Source organism: Saccopteryx leptura, chromosome 5 (genome assembly GCF_036850995.1).
Source record: "Saccopteryx leptura isolate mSacLep1 chromosome 5, mSacLep1_pri_phased_curated, whole genome shotgun sequence".
Taxonomy (NCBI): Eukaryota; Metazoa; Chordata; class Mammalia; order Chiroptera; family Emballonuridae; genus Saccopteryx; species Saccopteryx leptura.
Window position 1 is genome coordinate 215,502,349 of NC_089507.1, and position 21,253 is coordinate 215,523,601.

General features: G+C 56.0%; 1 protein-coding gene and 1 non-coding gene across 2 annotated transcripts; both read left to right on the forward strand.

Moving 5' to 3' along the window:
• The first annotated feature begins 438 nt into the window (after positions 1–438).
• On the forward strand, positions 439–15,974 carry RBCK1 (RANBP2-type and C3HC4-type zinc finger containing 1). Its single transcript, XM_066384142.1, has 12 exons — positions 439–1,109; positions 2,080–2,224; positions 5,509–5,602; positions 5,710–5,908; positions 6,954–7,075; positions 7,152–7,325; positions 8,496–8,656; positions 9,602–9,713; positions 12,993–13,172; positions 13,794–13,892; positions 14,195–14,338; positions 15,270–15,974. Exons 1-12 carry the CDS (start codon positions 1,088–1,090, stop codon positions 15,348–15,350), a joined length of 1,533 nt encoding a protein of 510 aa, XP_066240239.1. The 5' UTR covers positions 439–1,087; the 3' UTR covers positions 15,351–15,974.
• On the forward strand, positions 2,271–2,409 carry LOC136407363 (small nucleolar RNA SNORA5). Its single transcript, XR_010751907.1, has one exon. It is a non-coding gene; the product is annotated as a small nucleolar RNA SNORA5 (small nucleolar RNA).
• Positions 15,975–21,253: the final 5,279 nt, after the last annotated feature.

The window sequence follows — 21,253 nt, forward strand, 5'->3', positions numbered from 1 at the left end:
CTCTCTCTCTCTCTCTCAAAATCAATCAATAAATTAAACATTTTTTAAATAAAAATAAATTAAAAAGAAAAACAGTAGTACAACATGGATGAGCCTCAAAAGCATTATGCTAAGTGAAAAGAGGCCGTCACAGAAGATTGGAGGGAGACTGGAGGATGCAGAGGGCTTCTCGCCTGTGGTGGGAGAAGACAAACTTCATCAGCGGCCCAGTGAAAAGGTGGAGCGTAATCGCCGAGAGGAAGCAGGGTCTCGCTGGCTAAGGGGTGGGTTCCTGAGCCCGCCAGGCCCGGATTCAGATCCGACTCCGTGGCTTCAGGCAGGTCTTTAACAGAGTCTCCGTTTCCTCTTCTGCAAACAGAGCTAATGACCTTATGCCCGCTGCTGGGCGGGGCCGCGGCCGGCCCCGCCCAGTCCCCGCCCCTCCCTGGCACTGCGGCGGGGTCCCGCGGGAGAGTGAGGGTCCGGGAGACCCGAGTCCACCCTGGGGTGCAGTGGGGCCGCTCGGGGCCGGTGGATTGAGCGCCCGGGGCTGCCGGACCGGAGCGGGGCGCGGTCCGCACGCACTGCCTGGAGTGGGCCGGGCGTGGGGTAGGGTGTCCCGGATCCTGCGACAATCTCCCGCCCCACTTCCGGGCCACTTTCACTTTCTCTTCCGTCGAAACTGCTCCCCTCCTCCTCCCGACTGGCTGGGACCGAGAGGAGCGAGTTTGGCGGAAATCCCGGGCGCCAGGGGCGCTCCCTGCAGGGAGAAGCCGGGGCCCTGCCCGAGGCCTTCCGGCGTCCCGGCTGTGCCATTTCTTCTGGTCCCTCCCTCATCGCGGACTTGGGTCGGTGCCTCCTGCCCTTTCGTCTCCCACACGGGGTCCCGGCTTGTCCCCTGTACCAGGCCCCGTGCCCGGTCCTTGGGTAGTGATGCCACCCGACGGCTGCAGGGGAGGCTGAGGCACAGAGCGGGCTCGTGCTACGCCGGAGGCCACTGGCCGGGGCTGAGTTGCTCCAGGTCGCTCGTCCTCCTCTTGGTGACCTAGAAGTAGCATTTCTCCGGAGCTGCAGCCCCCGCCCGGGGTAATGGGAGCAGCCACGCCAGATGGACGAGAAGACCAAGAAAGGTGGGTACAGCCTGGAGGCGACTGGGAAACTTCGGGTGGAAGGTTGGCCCTGCCAGGACCCGGCCTCCCCTGCCAAGAAAGGCCGTAGGAGAGGCCCCCTTCACCCTGACCGCCCTCTGCCCACTTGCCCTTCAGTTTCCTCCCTTGGGGCCCGGTTACTTCCAAAAGGGGTTTGTCATTCATTTATGCTATGACCCTGAGGCCTCCGTGGGCCAGCTCTGAGCCGAGGTGGGAGCTCCTACAGGGACACAGGAAACCTCCCAGGCTGGCGGGGCAAACAGACCTCACCGGCCTACCAAGGATCCTGTCCTCTCTTGCCTCTGTGCCCAGTGCTGTAGAACATAAATCAGGTCATGTCACCACCATGCTCAAAAACCCTCCCGTGCTCTTCTGGCCTGGCTGTCTTCCTCCATTGACTCCCTTGCTCATTCTGCTGGAACCCCACTAGCTTCTCCCCATTCAGGTCACTGCTTCAGTGTCACCTCCTCCTAGAGGCCTTCCCTGATCTCCTTACCTTACCCAGTTTATTTTCTTGCCAGCAGGGATCATAATCTGATATATTTTTTTTCTCTTATTAAACTTGTTGTCTGTCTTCTTACCAGTATGAAAGGTCCATGAGGAGAGGGACCCTGATTATCTAATTCACTTGCTGAATCCCAGTTTCTGGGACAGTGGCTGGCACACTGTAGGAGCTCAATAAATGCTTGTCAAATAAATAGATGGAAGTGTGGGGGACCTGGAAGTATGAAGGAAAATAGAACCAAATGAGCAGAAAGGGGAACTGGGGAGTATCAGAGAAAGCTTCCCAGAGAAAGGGACTTTTACGCTGGGTGGTGAAGGTATGTAGGAGTTCACCAGGAAGACAGAGGAAGCAACATATAGAAAAGATCACCTCCTGTCTCACACCCTCAACCCCAGCTCCTGAAAAATGAACTCTGTGCTAACTTGCTTCCACTGTGTTGAATTTTAGCCGAGGAGATGGCCCTGAGACTCGCCAGAGCAGTGGTAGGCGGGGATGAAAAGGTGGCTATGCAGTGTGCCATCTGGCTGGCAGAGCAACGGGTACCCCTGAATGTGCGACTGAAGCCTGAGGTCCCCCCAACACAGGACATCAGGTGAGGAGTGCTTGGCTGGCCAGCGACACAGTGCTTGCTGAACTCCAGTGGGCCGTATATATACTGCTCACAAAAATTAGGGGATATTTCAGGGCTGGCCCAGATGGCTGCTACAGCAAGCTCCACCGCTCATGGGCTCTGGGTTCCTGCCCTGGGACTGGGGATAAGTTTAGCTGTGGACATGGAAAAAAAAAAATTAGGGGATATTTCAAAATGAATAAGAAGCGATAAAAAAAAAGCATTTGATTTTTTGTTATTAAACATGAACATCAGAAAAGCAAATGACAAGTCAAAGAAAGTTCAATTATGCAAATGAGATGCAAAACCAACTTTTATTTCATTGGTGAAAATGCACTACCCATAAGGCTGAAAGTACTGGAATATCTGCATGTTCCCTGATCCCCTAATTTTTGTAAGCAGTGTATATTTATTTGTTTGCTTGTTTATTTATTTATTATTCATTCAGTGAGGACTGGGGAGGCAGAGGCAGACTCCAGTATGCACCCCGACCGGGATCCACCGGGCAAGTCCACTAGGGGGAGATGCTCTGCCCATCTGGGGCATTGCTCTGTTGCTCAGCAACTGAACTCTTCTTAGCACCTGAGGTGGAGGCCATGGAGCCAACCTCAGTGCCCAGGGCCAACTTGCTCCAATTGAGCCATGGCTTCAGGAGGGGAAGAGAGAAAAATAGAGAGAAGCAGGGGGAGAGGGGGAGAGAATCAGATGGGTGCTTCTCCTGTGAGCCCTGACCGGAAATTGAACCTGGGCCATCCACATGCCAGACCGATGCTCTACCACTGAGCCAGGGCCAATATATTCTTGTCAATAGAACAATCATTCTTTTTTTCTCCCCTCTTTCACAGAATATATTTTACACCTATTATACCAAACAGCACTTCAAACACTGACACAGAAAACTCCCTGATAAGACAGAGCAAAGACAAAAGCGTTTATCTTAGGAGAGATGAGATACACCATCACTCAAAGCCTTCTAACATCAGTGTACTTTAACTTTCATAATTTGATAATGTATTCATGTTTATATTTAAATTCATGAAGCAATCTGCAGAAAACTAGTTTTAGCAAAGTAAAGAACACATACGCAAACACGACTGTCCGAAATTTTTATTAGGTCAGATTTTTCAAACATCGCTTGTGTTAGCGGTAACGGTGGAGCTGGAGAGTACTGTGCCTGCTCCAAGCTGCATAGAGAGAGCCACCAGTGGTGTGGTGGAGCCTGTGGTCCTCTGCAAGGCCGCAGCTCCTGTGGCCTGAAGATGTCAGTCCTCACATCTCCCTGGGCTGGTGAACTAACTGGTCTAGTGATCCACTGGGTGTCAGGAGGCCTTCTGATAGCTTTACTGAGCGGATCACCAAGGATCATCTCAAAGAATTTGTACATGGAATCTTCAGCAACGCAGTGAGAATTCAGGGTCCTGGGAGAGCCCTAGCACAGCTATTCTGAATGGCGGGTTCTGGTGTCAGGAGACCTCGCTTCAAACCCCAGCTCTGTCGGTAATCTGCCATGAGATCTAGGGCAGATCACTTCGCCTCTCAGACTTTGTTTTCTTTCATTTAAAAAACTGGAGCCTGCCTGACCAGGCGGTGGCACAGTGGATAAAGCATCGGACTGGGATATGGAGGACCCAGGTTCAAGACTCCGAGGTCGAGTGCAGGCTCATCTGGTTTGACCAAGGATCACCGGCTTGAGCTCAGGGTCGTTGGCTCGAGCGAGGGGTCACTTGGTTTGCTGTAACCCCCCCCCCCCCCCGCGGTCAGGGCACATATGAGAAAGCAATCAGTGAAAAACTAAGGAACCAGCAATGAAGAATTAATGTTTCTCATCTCTTTCCTTTCCTGTCTGTCTGTCCCTATCTGTCCCTCTCTCTGACTTTGTCTCTCCCACAAGAAAAAAAACAAAAACAAAAAAAAACCTTGGGCAGTAAGAGTAGCTATTTCGTGAGGTTGTTGGGAGATGTATTAGGGTGATAGGCCTCACATAACAGAAGAAAACCTAATAACAGCGGCATGGACACGTTTGATGGCAGGCGGTCCAGATGTGGAGGCTGTGCTCCTCCTGTGTGGTCGCCACAGTAAGTTAATGGCCGTTCCCTCGTGTAGTTACAAACTATTTTTTCCTGTGACAAGGACCATTTTCACGCCTGAAAAATTAATAATTCCTTTAAGTCCCCTAATACTCCGTTTATATTCAGATTTCCCTAATTATCTCATTACTGCTTTTTATACTTGGTTTGCTCCAGTCAGGAGCCAGATGAGATAGATCTACATGTAGCATTTCTATAATATTGGCTAAACCTTTTTTCTTCTCCTCTCTTTTTATGCCGTAATTTTTTTTTTTTTTAAGAAACCTGTTCTTTGACCTTTAGACTTTTCCTACATTCTGAATTTATAAATTGCCTCCTCAGGATGTCTTTTAATATCTCCCATGTTTCTTGTGGCCTTGTAGTTGGACTGAGAGGTCAGGTTAATCAGAATCACTTCGGGAACTTCCAGGAAACTCTTCCTCGCTTTCTGATTGGTTGTTGCTGTTCTTGCTTTAGGGATGCAGTGTTCTCTCAAACCTCTCGGAGGGTTTCAAGTGAACGTTACTGTTACTGCTTTGTACCCTGATTTCTCTGTTTCCTCTGGGATCATTTCTGGTTTTTTCTTTTTTGTTTGTTTTTTAATCTGAGCTTCCCTTTTTATGCTTCTGGTTGTCCAAAAATGTTTTAGGATCCTTGAGAAGGTTGGTGTTTAAAACCGCTTTCTCTGGAATAATACTGTTTGGATTGAGATTCTGCCTGTGACAGTTATTAACTGCTTCCTTGGCTCGGGTTTGGATCTGTGAAGTAGGGGTGACAACAGTACCTGCCTCATGGGTTTGTAGAGAGGATTAAAGGAATTAATACTTGTCAAGTGCTTTGCTGAGTCCTGGCAACAGCGAGTAATCACTGTAGGGGGCCTGGCTCAGGAGCATGGAGAGAGGGAGTGGTCAAGGAGTCTGGAGGGGTCACGGGGCACCAGGTCCCAGAGGCCCTTATGTGCCCAGGGAATGTGGATTCTATTCTGGGAGCCGTGTGGAGCCACTGGAGGGGTTTAAGCAGTGGGTTCTGATAAAGGAGGAAGCACAGGGGTGCGAGGAGCCAGGCGAGGCCCCTGACACAGATCAGGGGCTCATGTGTGTCCGTGTCACATACAAGTGTCCAGACACGTCCGTGCTCTGGCTGGTGCTGAGCTTGGGCCTGCAGCCAGAGCCCGTGTCCCCGCCCTGTTCTTCTCTGCAGGCTGTGGGTGAGTGTGGAGGATGCCCACATGCACACCGTCGCCATCTGGCTCACAGTGCGCCCTGACATGACCGTGGCTTCCCTCAAGGACATGGTGAGCGAGGAGACTGAAGGGAGACACCCACGCGGAGGCTTCCCATCTGGCTCTGGCTCTGCCCTGGTCCCTCCGTCCCACTCCTCCCCCACTCCGTCCCCCTGCAGGTGTTCCTGGACTATGGCTTCCCACCAGCCCTGCAGCAGTGGGTGATTGGGCAGCGGTTAGCCCGGGACCAAGAGACCCTGCACTCCCACGGAGTGCGGCGGAATGGCGACAGCGCCTACCTCTACCTGCTGTCGGCCCGCAACACCTCACTCAACCCGCAGGAACTGCAGCGGGAGCGCCAGCTGCGGATGCTGGAAGGTGAGGCTTCGCACCTGCCTGAGGGACAGGGACTCACCCAAGGTCAGGGGCCAGAGGGAGCACAGCCTGTGAGTGTCTCCCCCATAGTGATGAGGGGAAGACCAAGCCCACCCAGGAGGGAGCCATTTCAGAATGCATTTTGGGGACAGAGGCCTAGGGGAGAGGGGCTGGGTCCCAGCCTGGCTCTGGTAGTCACCAGCTGTGTGGTCCTGGGGAAGGCCCTTCTTGTCTTTGCTCATTTGTTTTCTAACTCTGTAAATTAGATAAGATGGTCATTGCTGGTGTTTACATTTTTTACTGCGTATATTTTTTAAATATTTCAGACCTACTACAGAAAAGTTACAAAGTTGTACAAAAAAATTGCATAGCAAAATTGTGTGGATTCCCCAAAGATGTCTGTAAAATTATTTATAAAAATTATTTGTATGCATAGAAATCATTTTTTTCTGAACTGTTTTGGGAGTAAGTTGCAGGCAGAATGGCCCTCGTCCATAAACATGTCAGTTTGTATTTCCTTTAAAAAAAAAGTGACTAATTTTCTGCAATCATTGAACAATTAAGGTGCCACAACGAAGAATTGATGTTTCTCATCTCTTTCTCTTCCTGTCTGTCTGTCCCTATCTGTCCCTTTCTCTGTCAAAAAAAAGAAAGACTAATTTTCTTTTTGTCTTTTTAAAAAGATTTTATTGATTTTATAGAGGGGGGAGGAGTGAGAAATATTCGCTTCTCTTTAGTTGTTCATGGATTAGCTTTTTTTTAAAGAAGACTCCTTTTTTTTTTTTTTTAGCAAGAGAGACAGAGTCAGAGAGAGGGACAAACAAGGACAGACAGGCATGAAGGGAGAGAGATGAGAAGCATCAATTCTTCATTGCGGCTCCTTAGTTGTTCATTGATTGCTTTCTCATATGTGCCTTGACTGGAGAACCACAGCTACTGAGTGACCCGTTGCTCAAGCCAGCGACCTTGGGCTTCAAGCCAGCAACTATAGGGTCATGTCTATGATCCCACACTCAGGCCAACAACCCCTCTCAACACTCCTTCCCAGACCTGGGCTTCAAGGACCTCACGCTGCAGCCCAGGGGCCCACTGGAGCCGGCACCCCCAAAGCCTGGAGCCCCCCAGGAGCCAGGGCGGGGGCAGCCTGACACAACTCCCGAGCCCCCACCGGTAAGTCGCCCCGGTGTCCCTGACTCACCTGCCCTGGCCCCGCAGTTCACTGAGCTCACCGCCCCTCTGCCCGCAGGTGGGCTGGCAGTGCCCTGGCTGCACCTTCATCAACAAGCCCACACGGCCCGGCTGTGAGATGTGCTGCCGCGCGCGGCCTGAGACCTACCAGGTCCCTGCCACGTACCAGCCGGATGAGGAAGAGAGAGCGCGCCTGGCGGGCGAGGAGGAGGCGCTGCGCCAGTACCAGCAGGTGGGCGGGGCGTCCCCAGACGGGCCCCTGCAGACGCCCAGCCTGGGGCCGAGGCCAGGAGGGAGGCTCCTCCACACCGTTGCCCCTCCCCAGTTGCTGCCTTGCCTCCTCATGAATATAGCGCAGACAGAGACCCCTGCCCTTGACTGTGACCCTCCCTCTCCTTGAGGTCACGCTGTGCCCGAGATCCTGCTCTCTGGCTGTGACCCCATCCATCCAGCTCACATGCCCTGCCCCCTTGTGGGTTGTGGCTCTATCCCTCGCTTTGACATACACACCAGTTGTGCATACGAGGGTGCCTGGTTGGGACCCCAGCACCCTGGCCAAGAGCCTGGCCATGCCCCATCGGCCACCCCCTCATTCACCTGTGTGAACCTATCTCTGCTTCAGTCAGCCCCTGGGGCCTCACTATTCGTGCTGCATGGCCTCTCTGGCTGCAGCCCACCCCTGACTTCCTGTGACCCCAGGACCCAGCCCCTCAATGCTCCTTGGGAGGTTGTCCCCGTCCCTGGGCCTGTCCCTCTCAGTCCTACCCTCTGTCGTGCCCCAAGCCCTGATTACACAGAGATGGCCGACGCTGAGTGTTCTCGGATTCTGATCCAGCACCCCAATCCTCCACATGCTTTCTCTCGGACCCGGTGCTGCCCTTACCCACCCCAGCCATGACCTCACTCCTGGTCCATCTGCGACCTCTCTGACCCACCCTCTCTCCCACCCTGCTCTGCCTCCTAAGTGTATCACTTCCCCTTCCCACAACCCTGACCTACTCTACGGCCTTGACGCGGCTCTGCCTCCATGCGCCAGGCTCCACCCAGCCCAGCTTGGCAGAAGTGTGGGTCCTGTTACCTCTGACCACCCCCCCAGACCCTGGCCCGCCTCCTTCCCCTTCGCCTTCGCCCCTCGCCTGGCTTGACCCAATTGCAGCCCTGACTTGCCGCTGCCTGGCCGTCCTCCTGCCACTGGCTCCCTGCTTAGCTGTGCTCTAGGACCCGGCCTGCCCAGCGGCTCTCGCTCACGCCCACTGCCTGGCCACCCCTACCTGGGCACCCCGCCTCTCCCAGCCTGGTCCCCTTCCGGGGATCTGGCCACGCCCCCCAGCCCGGCCCCATGCCTGGTCTGGCCCCGCCCCGAGACCCTGACCCTCCCTACGGCCCCGCCCCGTGTGCCCAGCGGAAGCAGCAGCAGCAAGAGGGGAACTACCTGCAGCACGTCCAGCTGGATCAGAGGAGCCTGGTGCTGAACACCGAGCCGGCCGAGTGCCCCGTGTGCTACTCGGCGCTGGCGCCTGGCGAGGCCGTGGTGCTGCGGGAGTGTCTGCATGCCTTCTGCAGGTGCGGCCGCCACCCCGGCAGAGCAGGCCACCAATGAACGGCGGGGGGCGGGGTCTCTGCTCTCACTTCTCATTGGACACCCACAAAATCCTGCCAAGGAGGCGCCCTCCTCATGCCGTAGGGGAGGAATGTGAGGTACAGTGAGGCCAGCAACTTGCTGAAGGCCGCACAGCTCAGGCGTGCTGGATCCAGAGCCTGCGACCCTCAGGACTCTTGACCCAGGCCCAGGCCCTAACCTGGCCCCCTGAGCCAACCTCACCCTGCACCTGCTTGTTAGACAGTCTGCCGCCCTCCGAGGCTCCCCTCCCGGCCCGTCCATCCTGGGCTGTGGGGAACACAGTCTGACGTTGGGTGAGCAGCTCCCAAAAGTCAATGGCTGCCTTCTGGATCCAACATTCCCCAGGGGAGGCCGATTATTCGTCAAATAGCCACTGAAAAAATTGTAAATCATGCCCAATGTCAAGTACCAGTGGGTTACGATAGCAGACCAGGGCCCTGCTCGGGGAGGTAGCACTGGCCTGGGTTCGGGCCTGGCCTGTCTGCAGGAACTAGGGTTCTGCATGGGTGGAGCAGAGGAAAGGGAGGACAGACAGGGAAGGACAGAGGACCAGTCACGGGGGCTCTTAGGAGTGCATTTAAGGACTTGGTATGCTCTGAGTTAAACGGGATGGAGGCCCCTGGAGCGTGGTGTGGTGGAAATGGAGCCCAGGCAGAGGATGCGGCAGTCCCCCCGGGGTCAGCATTGATGGGGACCCGGCCCACAGCAGGGGGTGGGCAGGAGTGGCGGCCATGGTGCCATGGTGCAGGGGGCTGGCGGGAGGGACAGGAAAGAAGGGAGGTATTGGGGAGAAGCAGCCCACCTGGGATCAGGCTCACCCTCGGAGAGTGGGGTCCCTGTGGGTGGGGTTCAGATGACCCTCACCTCCACTCCATCCCCTTCCCCAGGGAGTGTCTGCAGGGCACCATCCGCAACAGCCAGGAGGCAGAGGTCGCCTGCCCCTTCATTGACAACACCTACTCATGCTCGGGCAAGCTGCAGGAGAGAGAGATCCGGGCGGTAAGGCCGGGGGTGGGAGCAGGGTGCGGCGTCTTGGCCCAGGGAGCTGGGCCCTGAGTGAGCTGGCAGGTGGGACCAGCTCAGGGTGCCCGTTGCGGGCAGGAGGTGTTCATCACAGGAGCCTTCTCTGTGTGGGATGCTGGGGACCCACGCAGGGAACAGGACAGGAATGGGGTGGGTGGAGCTAGTCAAGACGCCACCCTTATGAAAGAGACAGCCAGGCAGTTCAGAGTGTGGGTGGGTGACCTCGAGTCAGACACGCAGTGTTCTCTGTGCCTCAGCCTTCTCATCCCCGCTGAGGTCAGAGTTAGAGTTAGTTTCTATTTCAAGGGTTGTGAAGGTTATAGCAGAGGATGTATAAGAAGAATTCAGAGTAGCACTTGACACATGGTGAGCCCTTGTCAGAGTTCTCTGGGTCACAGGTTGTTTGACATAGTGGCTTCACACAGCCCCCGTTCACTTAGCTTGGGCATCTGCAAGTTAGTCGTGTTTGCTTGGGCTTATCCGGGCAACTCTTCTGGTCCAGGCTCGGCCCGGCTGAGCTCACCTGGGCTTAGTTGGTGGGCGGTCAGCTGTCATCCCTGAACTGGCTTATGATGGTCTTACCTGCGGTGGCTGGGAGGACGGTGCCTCTTTCCACCGTGGCCTCCCATCCACCAACGGGCTGGCTGGGCTGCTCACATGGTAGTGGTCTCAGGGTTCCACGAGCAGCCCAAGGGGAGCCCCAGGGCAAGAGTGCTTTCCACGTCCGCTTCTTTCTGGCTGGCTGCTGTTCCTTCCGCTGGCTAAATCCAGCCACAGCTCGGGCCCAGATTCTGAGCAGGAGGGGACCGCCCACGAGAGTGGAATCAGGGAGATGTGAACAAACAGCGCCATTCTTCCAGCAGCCTGTCACAGTGCTATACACGTCTGCGCGTGCGCGCGCATGTTTGCTGTTGTTACTGTTGTTAACGGTATTATCAAGTTATCTCCCTGACTACTGCTGGTGATCTCGAATAGGTCCTGTCCCTTCTCCGAGCCTCCAATTCCCCATCTGTAAAGTGAACTGTTGGGCTTGATCTATGGTTTGTTTGTTTTTGTTTTTGTTTTTGTTTTTTTTGTATTTTTCTGAAGCTGGAAACGGGGAGAGACAGTCAGACAGACTCCCGCATGCGCCCGACCGGGATCCACCCGGCACGCCCACCAGAGGCGACGCTCTGCCCACCAGGGGGCGATGCTCTGCCCCTCCGGGGCGTCGCTCTGCCGAGACCAGAGCCACTCTAGCGCCTGGGGCAGAGGCCAAGGAGCCATCCCCAGCGCCCAGGCCATCTTTGCTCCAATGGAGCCTTGGCTGCGGGAGGGGAAGAGAGAGACAGAGAGGAAGGAGGGGGGTGTGGAGAAGCAAATGGGCGCTTCTCCTATGTGCCCTGGCCGGGAATCGAACCCGGGTCCCCCGCATGCCAGGCCGATGCTCTACCACTGAGCCAACCGGCCAGGGCCGATCTATGGTTTTTAAACTGTGGGGGGAATGGCCTTCCCAGAACTGGGCCTCTCGGGATTCCCATGCAGAAACTTGAGGCATGGCCAAAGGTGGCTGTGGTCTAAATGGGATACCCCTCAGGTGCATACACAAGACCCCTGTTTCTCCCCATTAGTCCTGCTTTTTTCCAGGGACCCTGCTTCTGAGAACATACCCCCCCACACACACGCACACACACATAACTTCACCAGTGTTTCCTGGATCCCAAGGAGCTCTGCCTCAGAGCAAAAAGGGACACTCAGAGGGGTGGAACTTGGGGACTCCCACCTTTTACCCCAAGAGCAACACCATTTTTATCTTGTCCGTGGGGTGTCCAGGAAGGGCCGCCCCAGGAGGTGGCTGAGGCCTTCTCTCTGTGGCCTGGAGAGGCAGTCCTGACCTGGTACCTGTAGGCATGGCCCAGAAGAGTTCCCTGTGCAGCCCACCTAGGCCCAGGGGCTACGGGATTCATGCCTGCCTGGAGCCCCTGAGAACCGGCACACGCCACAGAATGATCTAGGCAGGGTCAAGTGTGGCAGAGAGTAGAAGGGACAGGGACCAGCAGAGGAATGCAGCAGAGGCTGTTTTTATAAAAACCGTGCCTGAACCACATAGAACCAGAACAGAAATGAAAGAGAGAAGTCACCCGCCCGCCCACCACCCCAGGTCCCTGATTGCATTGCTCTCCTGTTCACTTTGGTGTCTCTGGCCAGACATGATACTGCTCCTTTTTAAATCAACTCTAACCCCACCCCCATCAAGATAGAGAACACAGGCACGGTTTTTACTTCACTGTTCACCGGCATAGATACAACAGCTTTGGCTATTTTGTCACAAAATCTTTCTAAAGAGTATTATAAATCTCTATGGCATATATCCTGTTTACACCTCTTCTCTTAATAATTCCAGGGTCTCTGTAAGGAATGCTCTAAGGAACAGTTCTGCATGGTGTCTCTTCCTTCTTAATATTCTTTTCTCAGGATAAACTTGAGGTTGAGCGAATCCCAGAGGATCAGAAAAGTTTGGGAGGGTTGAAATGTTATTGCCACATTGCTTTCTCACAGTGAAATATACCAGGGGACTCGTTTAACCACATGCTCCCCAGCCATTACTTGTTACTGTTTTTATCCACTTTTTTTAAATTTTGGTAAAATCTATATAAAATTTACCAGTTTTACCATTTTTAAGTGTACAGGTCTGTGGCATTAAATATATCCACATTGTTGTGCAACCATCATCACCATCCATCTCCAGAATTTTTAAGCCATTTTTTTTAAATTTTTTTATTTATTCATTTTAGAGAGGAGAGGGAGAGACAGAGAGAGAGAAGGGGGGGAGGAGCTGGAAGCATCAACTCCCATATGTGCCTTGACCAGGCAAGCCCAGGGTTTCGAACCAACAACCTCAGCATTTCCAGGTCGACTCTTTATCCACTGCGCTACCACAGGTCAGGCCTTTAAGCCATTTTTTGAGTGGAGTTATTTTTATTTTAGCAAGAGAGAGAGGAAGGGAAAGAGAGAGACAGGAACATCGAGCGTTCCTGTAATGTGCCCTGACCGGGGATTGAACCGACAACCTCTATGCTTTGGGATGATGTGCTAACCAACCAAACTATCTGGCCAGGGCTTGAGTGGAGTTTTTAGATCCTGATGTGCAGTAAAGAACCTGGTGCTGAGTTGGACTTTGTGGATTTGGGGCTCCCAGGAGGATATTTGCTGGCAAGGGGGGCCACACCTCAGGCATGCTAAGCCCCCGAGACCAAGGCTGTGGTCTGTTGGCAGTTGCTGACCCCCGAGGATTACCAGCGGTTTCTGGACCTGGGTGTCTCCATCGCTGAGAACCGTAGTGCCTTCAGCTACCACTGCAAGACTCTGGACTGCAAGGGCTGGTGCTTCTTTGAGGATGACGTCAATGAGTTTACCTGCCCTGTGTGTTTCCACGTCAACTGCCTGCTCTGCAAGGTGGGCGTGGGGACGGACCCACACTGGTTAGTCACTCCTGCGAGGAGCTCGCTGCGGTTCAGTGCTTGTTCTGCGAAGGGCCCCGACTGCCATGACTCGGAGCTGCGTGTCATTGATGGGGGCTGGCCTGGGCCCCGAACTGCGCCTAAGCCTTGGACCGAGCCCTGACCCCAAGTCCCACCCCAGACGGATCCTCAGCCTTAACTGAGCCTGGCTCTGGACTGAGCCCACACTGAGCCCGAACCCCAAACCCAGGCCTATCCCAGCCCCCCGCATCTCAACAGCCCAGGGTTAGAGAGACTGGGGAGGAGTAGGCGGGTCTGAGCCCTGGGCCCTAAGCAGGCTGGTCACAGCGTGCTGGGTCTGCAGGGTGCTGCACCTGGCCAGGCACGAGGGGCCGCCACGGAGGGGGGGGGGGAGGTGGGCTAGGGGTCCCTGTGCCCATATATTATTACTGTACATGCTGACCCTGGCCTCTGCGGCTTCCGTAGATGGGGGTGTGGTTTACACAGCGAAGCCCCCTCGGTGACGACACCCAGAGGCTTTCCGTGCTTGTGTGCATGCCTGCCCCCCCCCCTCGGCCCCCAGGTTCCTAACTGGGGACCCTCTCACCCCCTGCAGGCCATCCACGAGCAGATGAACTGTAAGGAGTACCAGGATGACCTGGCCCTGCGTGCTCAGAATGACGTGGCCGCCCGGCAGACCACAGAGATGCTGAAGGTGGGGCTGGGCAGGGCCGAGGGGCGGGGTGGGAGGATGGGAGCTTCTCAGGAAGGTGGTTCACAGGGCCCTGGGGGCTCTGGCCGCCCCCCTGGGGTCACTCCCACCCACAGCTGGGGTTTGGGATTAAGTGCTCTGGTGGCAAGCTTCAGGACAGGTGTCTGGGTGGAGGGAGGAGACTGCGGAAAGGAGGGGCTCAGGGGAGGGGCGATTCCCTGCGTGGGGAGGGGGCGTGGCCGGCCGGGCAGCCCCCCCCCCCCCCCCCCCCCGCTGGACCCTGAGGCCGCCCCTGCTCTGCCCAGTCCATGCTGCAGCAGGGCGAGGCCATGCACTGCCCGCAGTGCCAGATCGTGGTGCAGAAGAAGGACGGCTGTGACTGGATCCGCTGCACCGTCTGCCACACCGAGATCTGCTGGGTCACCAAGGGACCGCGCTGGGGCCCAGGGGTGAGTCCTCAGGGAGCAGAGCCTGGGACGGGTGTGCTGTGTAGAGGGGGCTCCCGCAGGCCTTGCCCGAGAGTGGAGGCTGGGAAACCGCAGCCCAGGGGCCCAATCCAACCTTCTGCCTATCTCCGTATAGCTTGTGAAGTAAGAACGCTATTTTTAAATATTTTTTTAAATGGTTAAAAAATACCAAATGAAGACTATTTTGTGACAGGTGAAAATGATATGAAATTCGAATTCTAGTGTCCATGAGTGATGTGTCAGGGGAGCCCAGCCACGCTCGTTCCCTTACGTAAGGTCTGCAGCTGCTTTTGTGCCCAGTAGGCGGAGGCCATGTGGCCAGCACCGCTGAACTGTCCGGCTCCTTACAGAAAAAACGTTACAAGCCTCGTCCAAGAGGACAGCGGCGAAGGGTTCATTCTGGAGTCAGAGGTGGCGCGGGGCCTTGGCTCTGGCAAACACGGCTCTTACTGCCTTCTCGGAGCCTCAGTGTCTCCATCTGTCAAACGGGGGCGATGGCTGGGCCTGTCTCACTCAGGCATGCTGTCAGAATCCAAGGAAGACGTGGAGGGGCAGCTCGGCCGGGCGCCCGTCAGTCACATCGCAGGCACTTCACGTGCGCAGCTGTCGTGTTAGGGGTGTGTTCCTGGAGTGAGGGTCACTGTGGTGGCGAACAGACAGACAGGCACTGAGACAGATGGAAGTAGAGGGGGCAGCCCTTGTTCATGCTGCCGGTGTGCTGACCCTTCCAGGACGTGCCAAGATCCGTCAGCTCCTGCCCCTGCTCTGGGCCTTGGGACAGGCAGACCGAGGCCGTGGGACTGGGCAGGCCACTGAGAGCAAAGGCCCGGAGTGCATTGTGCGCTGTTCTGGGGGGTGACGGAGCGGCATGGGGGCCCTGCCCTGACCTTCTCCCCCCCCCCCCATCCTCTAGGGCCCTGGAGATACCAGCGGGGGCTGCCGCTGCCGGGTGAATGGGATTCCTTGTCACCCCAGCTGTCAGAACTGCCACTGAGCTGAAGATGGCCCAGCATCCCGGCTGACCCAGCCTCACGTCCACAAGCTGCTGCGGGGGGAGCGGGCAGGTGCTTTGGCTCTGATTTCTGGCCTGGGAGATGCTTCTGTGCTTGACCGCGACAGGAACCGAGCAGAGGGGCATGGACAGCCTTGTTTGCAATGGGTGTCGCAAGGGCCCCGCCCAAGCTGCTTTTGTCCGCAGCCGCCTCTGCCCCAGTGCCTTTGCTCTTCCACTGGGGCTTGCTGGCCAGACCTTTCCTCTCCTCTTTGTGGCTCCCGCCGCAGCCTGACCCAGCCTTAAACACAGCCCTGGCCAGAGGCCTTGCTGGAAAGAGCCTCCGAGAGCCCAGTGCCAGTACACGCCCTCCCCACCCCCCATCCTCGCCCTTGTCTCCTGAACACAGAGTGCTCGCTCACAGCCTGCCGTTTCCCCTGTGGCTTTCTGGGGCTGACCCTTCTCTGGCTCCGCCCTTGGAGGCCAGTGGCCTCTCAGATCTGCTGCTAATCCTGTTCAGACCTGAGAGGGAGACCCGGCAGTTTCTGACGCACAGCCCATCTGGCCCAGCTCCCGCCTCTCCCTCTCTGCTGCTGGCGTAAGTCAATTAAAACGGTTTTCCAGGAAGGGATGAGTGTGATGTCTGTGAGAGGCACGTGGGTGCCCCGGGTTGGGGAACAGAGACAGTTCCGAATCGGAGGAAGCTGCTGCCGTTGAGGGGCGAGGTGGTCCACCCTAATTTGAACATCTCAGGCAAGAGGTGACAGCATTGGTCCAGCAGTATTGCTTACAGTCCTATTTCTGTGCCGGTCGGAGATAAGTAATCAACAGCTCTGGTGTCCATTCTATCGGTCCCCTTCCCCTGGTGGGCTCTGGTATCTGACGGCCGAGACGTTGTCTGATGTCGATGAGCCGTGACGTGACGTGGATCACTGTTACAGCAGGGGGCGTGTGTCTCTGCTGTTCGAGGCCTGAATTCCGGGCTCTGGAAGCTGGGGCGTGTGGTTTGGGCAGATGGGCTTACTCCGGCCCCTGGAAGCTCACGGCCACCCTGTCCTTGGATGGCAGGGCTAGGAGGCGTTGCCCCAGGCACCAGGCAGACCTGCCGGAGAGCGGGAGGTCTGTCCAGCCCCGCCAGCACCGGCTTGGCAGCCGCAGCAGCGGAAGGCCACTCGGGCAGCCCCCGCCCTGGGAGCCAGATGTGGTCAGGCAGAGCCACCGGCTCGGAGGACACGGGAGCAGTGCGGACCTGGCCTGCGGGAGTGAGAGGGGCCCGGAGCACGGCCTGCGGGAGTGGGAGGGGCCCGGAGCACGGCCTGCGGGAGTGGGAGGGGCCCGGAGCACGGCCTGCGGGAGTGAGAGGGGCCCGGAGCACGGCCTGCGGGAGTGAGAGGGGCCCGGAGCACTGCCTGCGGGAGTGAGAGGGGCCCGGAGCACGGCCTGCGGGAGTGAGAGGGGCCCGGAGCACGGCCTGCGGGAGTGGGAGGGGCCCGGAGCACGGCAGAACACGCTCTCTGACCAGCTCCTCTCCTCCCCTCCTGCCAGGGCCCGTCTTGGCATCCCTCAGGGGCCTAGGCACAGGAGGAGAGCAGGTGCCACTCTCCTGGTTCAGAGGATGCAGACTGGGAAGCCACAGGCTGTACCCAGCCCACCCAGTCTTGTTTTAGAGATGTGAATTCATTGCCATTATTTTGAAATTGAGAGATACTGTATTAAAATCGACCTGCCTAGTCTTTCTTGAAAAAGTTAAAGCTTGGTAACCTGGGGTCCTCCCTTCTACGTGGCAGGAACAGCCCCGAGTCAGGCACGAAGCTGTCGTCACGAGGGTGCACACCATCCTTCAGTAGACCGCGGTCCTTGCCGCCCTGTGCTTCTCACACTGGGGTCTTTTCAGTGCCCTGGCTACATTCCTTTCTCACACACATTAAGAAGTGTTAAGGAAGTATTTATTTTTTTATATTTTTCTGAAGTGAGAAGCAGGGAGGCAGAGACACAGACTCCCGCATGTGCCTGACCAGGATCCACCTGGCATGCCCACCAGGGGGCGATGCTCTGCCCATCTGAGGCGTTGCTCCATTGCAACCAGAGCCATTCTAGCATCTGAGGCGGAGGCCATGGAGCCATCCTCAGCGCCCGGGCCAACTTTGCTCCACTGCAGCCCTGGCTGCGGGAGGGGAAGAGAGAGATAGAGAGGAAGAAGAGAGGCAAGATAGAGAAGCAGATGGGCGCTTCTCCTGTGTGCCGTGACCAGGAATCAAACCCGGGACTTCCACCCGGGACTTCCACGCCAGGCCAACACTCTACCACTGAGCCAACTGGCCAGGGCCAAGGAAGTATTTCCTTATCTCGGGCTGTATCAAAAGTGAGAGCAAGACGGGCAGAAGGGGCTTCATGGCTGGGCTCTCCCTTGGCCCATGCCACGCAGGCCAGCGCGGGTAGTTGGAATCCGCTGCAGCCATAGTGGAGGGGGCAGGGCAGCCCCGGGGCTCCGGCCTCCAGGGCGCCACGCAGCATAGAGCGGTGAGGGGTCAAACGTGAGCAGGCTTACACGTGCTCTCTGCTGCAGGGTCAAGGGGAGGTGCCGCCCTCTCCCGAGGGGTCACCCCAGGCCGGGGCTCCAGACCTTGAGAACCCATTGCCAACGAGCCAGAGCAGAACTGAAACCGGACCACATGGGCTTGGGACTCAAACCACTTAGCTGAGGAAGCGGCAGGAGGTCCCCAATGGACTTGTGTGACATAATCCTTGTTTCCCACATAACAGGCGCACAAAGCCCATTGCTCAGATGGAGAGCAGCTACAGCCGGCGTGGGCTGGGCGTGGAGGACGGGCCCTCAGCCCACGCCGGAGCTAACCAGCGTCTTGCGCGAGTGTAGGGCCGGCTGGAGCCAACCCACGGCTTTGCTGGCTCGCAGAGGCTCCCGGGCAAATTCCAACCGTCTGGAAGTCTGGGAATAAAGACGGCCCGCAAGCAGAGGGCCTGGTGCAGACAGGAGAAAAGGTAGCTGGGCCGCAGCAGAAAAGAGGAAGGGGCCAGGACGGTAGGGCAAGGAAAGAGCAAGTCAGGCCGAGCCTCAGGCCGCACCAGCTCTCGTTGGATTTGGCAAAAGCGTCGGGCCTGTTCCTTTCGGTCACCGCGTAATCCCCGAGTGAGCACGGGGCCAAGTGCAGGGCTGGCTGGAGGCATCCACTGCTTAACGCGTGTTCGCCGAAATGGAATCCCACACTGGCATGACCTCGTTTGTAGAGCATTTTCCCAAACGGTATTCATTAAACTGTCCTATCCCTCTCACCGTCACTGACAGGGGGTCTCAGAGATGGGGTGACTTGCAGAAGCTCAAACTGCCACATAGTGACACACTAGCCGTGACACCACCCATAATTCTCTAAATCAGGTTTTGGTCATAGCCCATCCCCGCCCCCCAAACTGCCCGGGTCCCACTCCTCTCTGCAGTGCTCAAAGCAGTCCCTGACCTGAACCCTAGGGACCCTTCCCCAGACGCTGCCCTCTCCATCGCTCCTCAGACCCCAAACTCCGCTCCTCATGGGCGTTGCTGTCTATGAAACACCCTTATTTTTGATTCAGCTGTCAATTTTACACCACTTTCCCTTCAGCCTTGCATACTGGGTTGTGTTTTCTTTTTTCTTTTTTTTTTTTCTTTTTTCATTTCTGAAGCTGGAAATGGGGAGAGACAGTCAGACAGACTCCCGCAAGCGCCCGACCGGGATCCACCCGGCACGCCCACCAGGGGTGATGCTCTGCCCACCAGGGGGCGATGCTCTGCCCATCCTGGGCGTCGCCATATTGCGACCAGAGCCACTCTAGCGCCTGAGGCAGAGGCCACAGAGCCATCCCCAGCGCCCGGGCCATCTTTGCTCCAATGGAGCCTTGGCTGTGGGAGGGGAAGAGAGAGACAGAGAGGAAAGCGCGGCGGAGGGGTGGAGAAGCAAATGGGCGCTTCTCCTGTGTGCCCTGGCCGGGAATCGAACCCGGGTCCTCCGCACGCTAGGCCGACGCTCTACCGCTGAGCCAACCGGCCAGGGCCGGGTTGTGTTTTCTGATGCCGCTGTTCAATTCTCCAGCACCAACTGGGTGTCCAACAACTCAGTTCCGTTCTGACGCAACCTGGAGTTAACATCAGATTCCCCAAGGTCAAGGGTTCCGTTCCACAGGACTGCCCCCTTCAGACAGATGCCAGCCACAAGCAGCGTGCCCGGGCTGCCTCCCCACGCTTCTTCCTAGCCAAGCTCAAGTGCAGGGCTTTCTACAACTCCCCCTCAGTCAATCATTTGCAAGGAGGCCTCACAGAACTCGGGAAACTATTTTATTTGTTTACTGGTTTTTTAGAGAGGGTATAACTCAGAAATGGCCCAGTGGAAGAGATGAATAGAACAAGGCATGGTGGAGGGTGTAGAGCCCCCAAACCCTCTTTGGATGAACCTCCCTCTCAGCGTTTTGATGTGTTCATCAACCCAGCTCTCAGAATCTGTCAGTCAAGAGTTTGTCGAGGTCAGGTCCCGGCTGGATAGCTCAGCTGGGGAGAGCATCATCCCAATGTGCCCAGGTTGCGAGTTTGATACTGCATCAGGGCCCACACAAGAATCAACCAATGACAGCAAGAATGAGTGAAGTGGCAAAGTTGATGTTTTTCTGTCACTGTCTCTTCCTGCCTCTAAAAATCACCAATAAAAAAAATTTTTTTTAAATAAAATAGTTTGCAGTGTTCAATGTCCAGCCTTCCCTGCCCTCCTAGAAGGTTGTGGATGAGATCAAAAGTTCCCTCTCTGATAACTTGGCCTCTCTGGTGATCTGCCAGTTTTGAGGCTCTCTTAGGGGTCCCGCTGTCTCATTAGCATACACTCAGGTAGGATTAAAAGGGGGATCATTATAAAGAACAAAAGACACTCCTATCAGAAAATTCCAAAAATTTTTGGAAAACTGGGGACAAAAAACACAAATATTTCTTATACCATATACACCTTTCCTTCAATGTTTCAAATTTTAAAATTCTACTTTTTTTTGAAACATCAACTCTTTGGGCATTGATTCTTACATATGCCTTGTCCAGGGATCAGACAGGTGACCTCGGGTTTCAAACCGGTGGCAGTGTTCCAGGTCAATGCTTAATCCACAGTGCCACCACTGGTCAGATCAAATTTCTACTCGACACTCAACCAGCAACTCCTATGAAAATGCCGGTGAGCCTGCCACTCACACACTATTCCTTCAGTGCAGCTCCGGGGGGAGCTCCCAGAGGCGGGCAGCGTCCCGGCCAGCCCTGCGCTGTGGTGGTGGGACACAGGGAGCTGCGATGCCAGCTCAGCCCCTCCCCCTGTGGAGCAGGGAACATGGATAAACACCCCAGGTGATGTGGATCCCCGCCTCCATGATGGGCCTGTCCTCGGGGTGGAGGCACCAGGCACCTGGCGCTGCTCTGGGCTCCCACTACCCAGCAGCTGGTTGTGTTACATGATGTTGGAAAAGCCTGGACAGGAATTATACGCGGAGGTAAAGCTGTGTTCACATCAGGCTCTGGGTAGGTTTCTTCTTATTTTTTAAGTGAGAGGAAGGGAGATAGAGACAGATTCCCACATGTGCCCCAACCAGGATCCACCTGGCAGCCCCCATCTGCGGCTGCTCACACCCGAGCTATTTTTAGCACCTGAGTCAGACACTCCACAGAGCCATCTCAGGACCTGGGGCAAGGCAATCAAATAAACCAAGCCATGGCTATGAAAGGGGAAGAGAGAGAAAGAGAAGGGGGAGTAGTAGATAGTCACTTCTCCTTTGTGGCCTCACCGGGAACTGAACCCGACTTCCACACGCTGAGTGGATGCTCTACCACTGAGCCAACCAGCCAGGGCCTCTGGTTAGGTTTCAAACCTGAACGTCAGCCTTCAGAAACA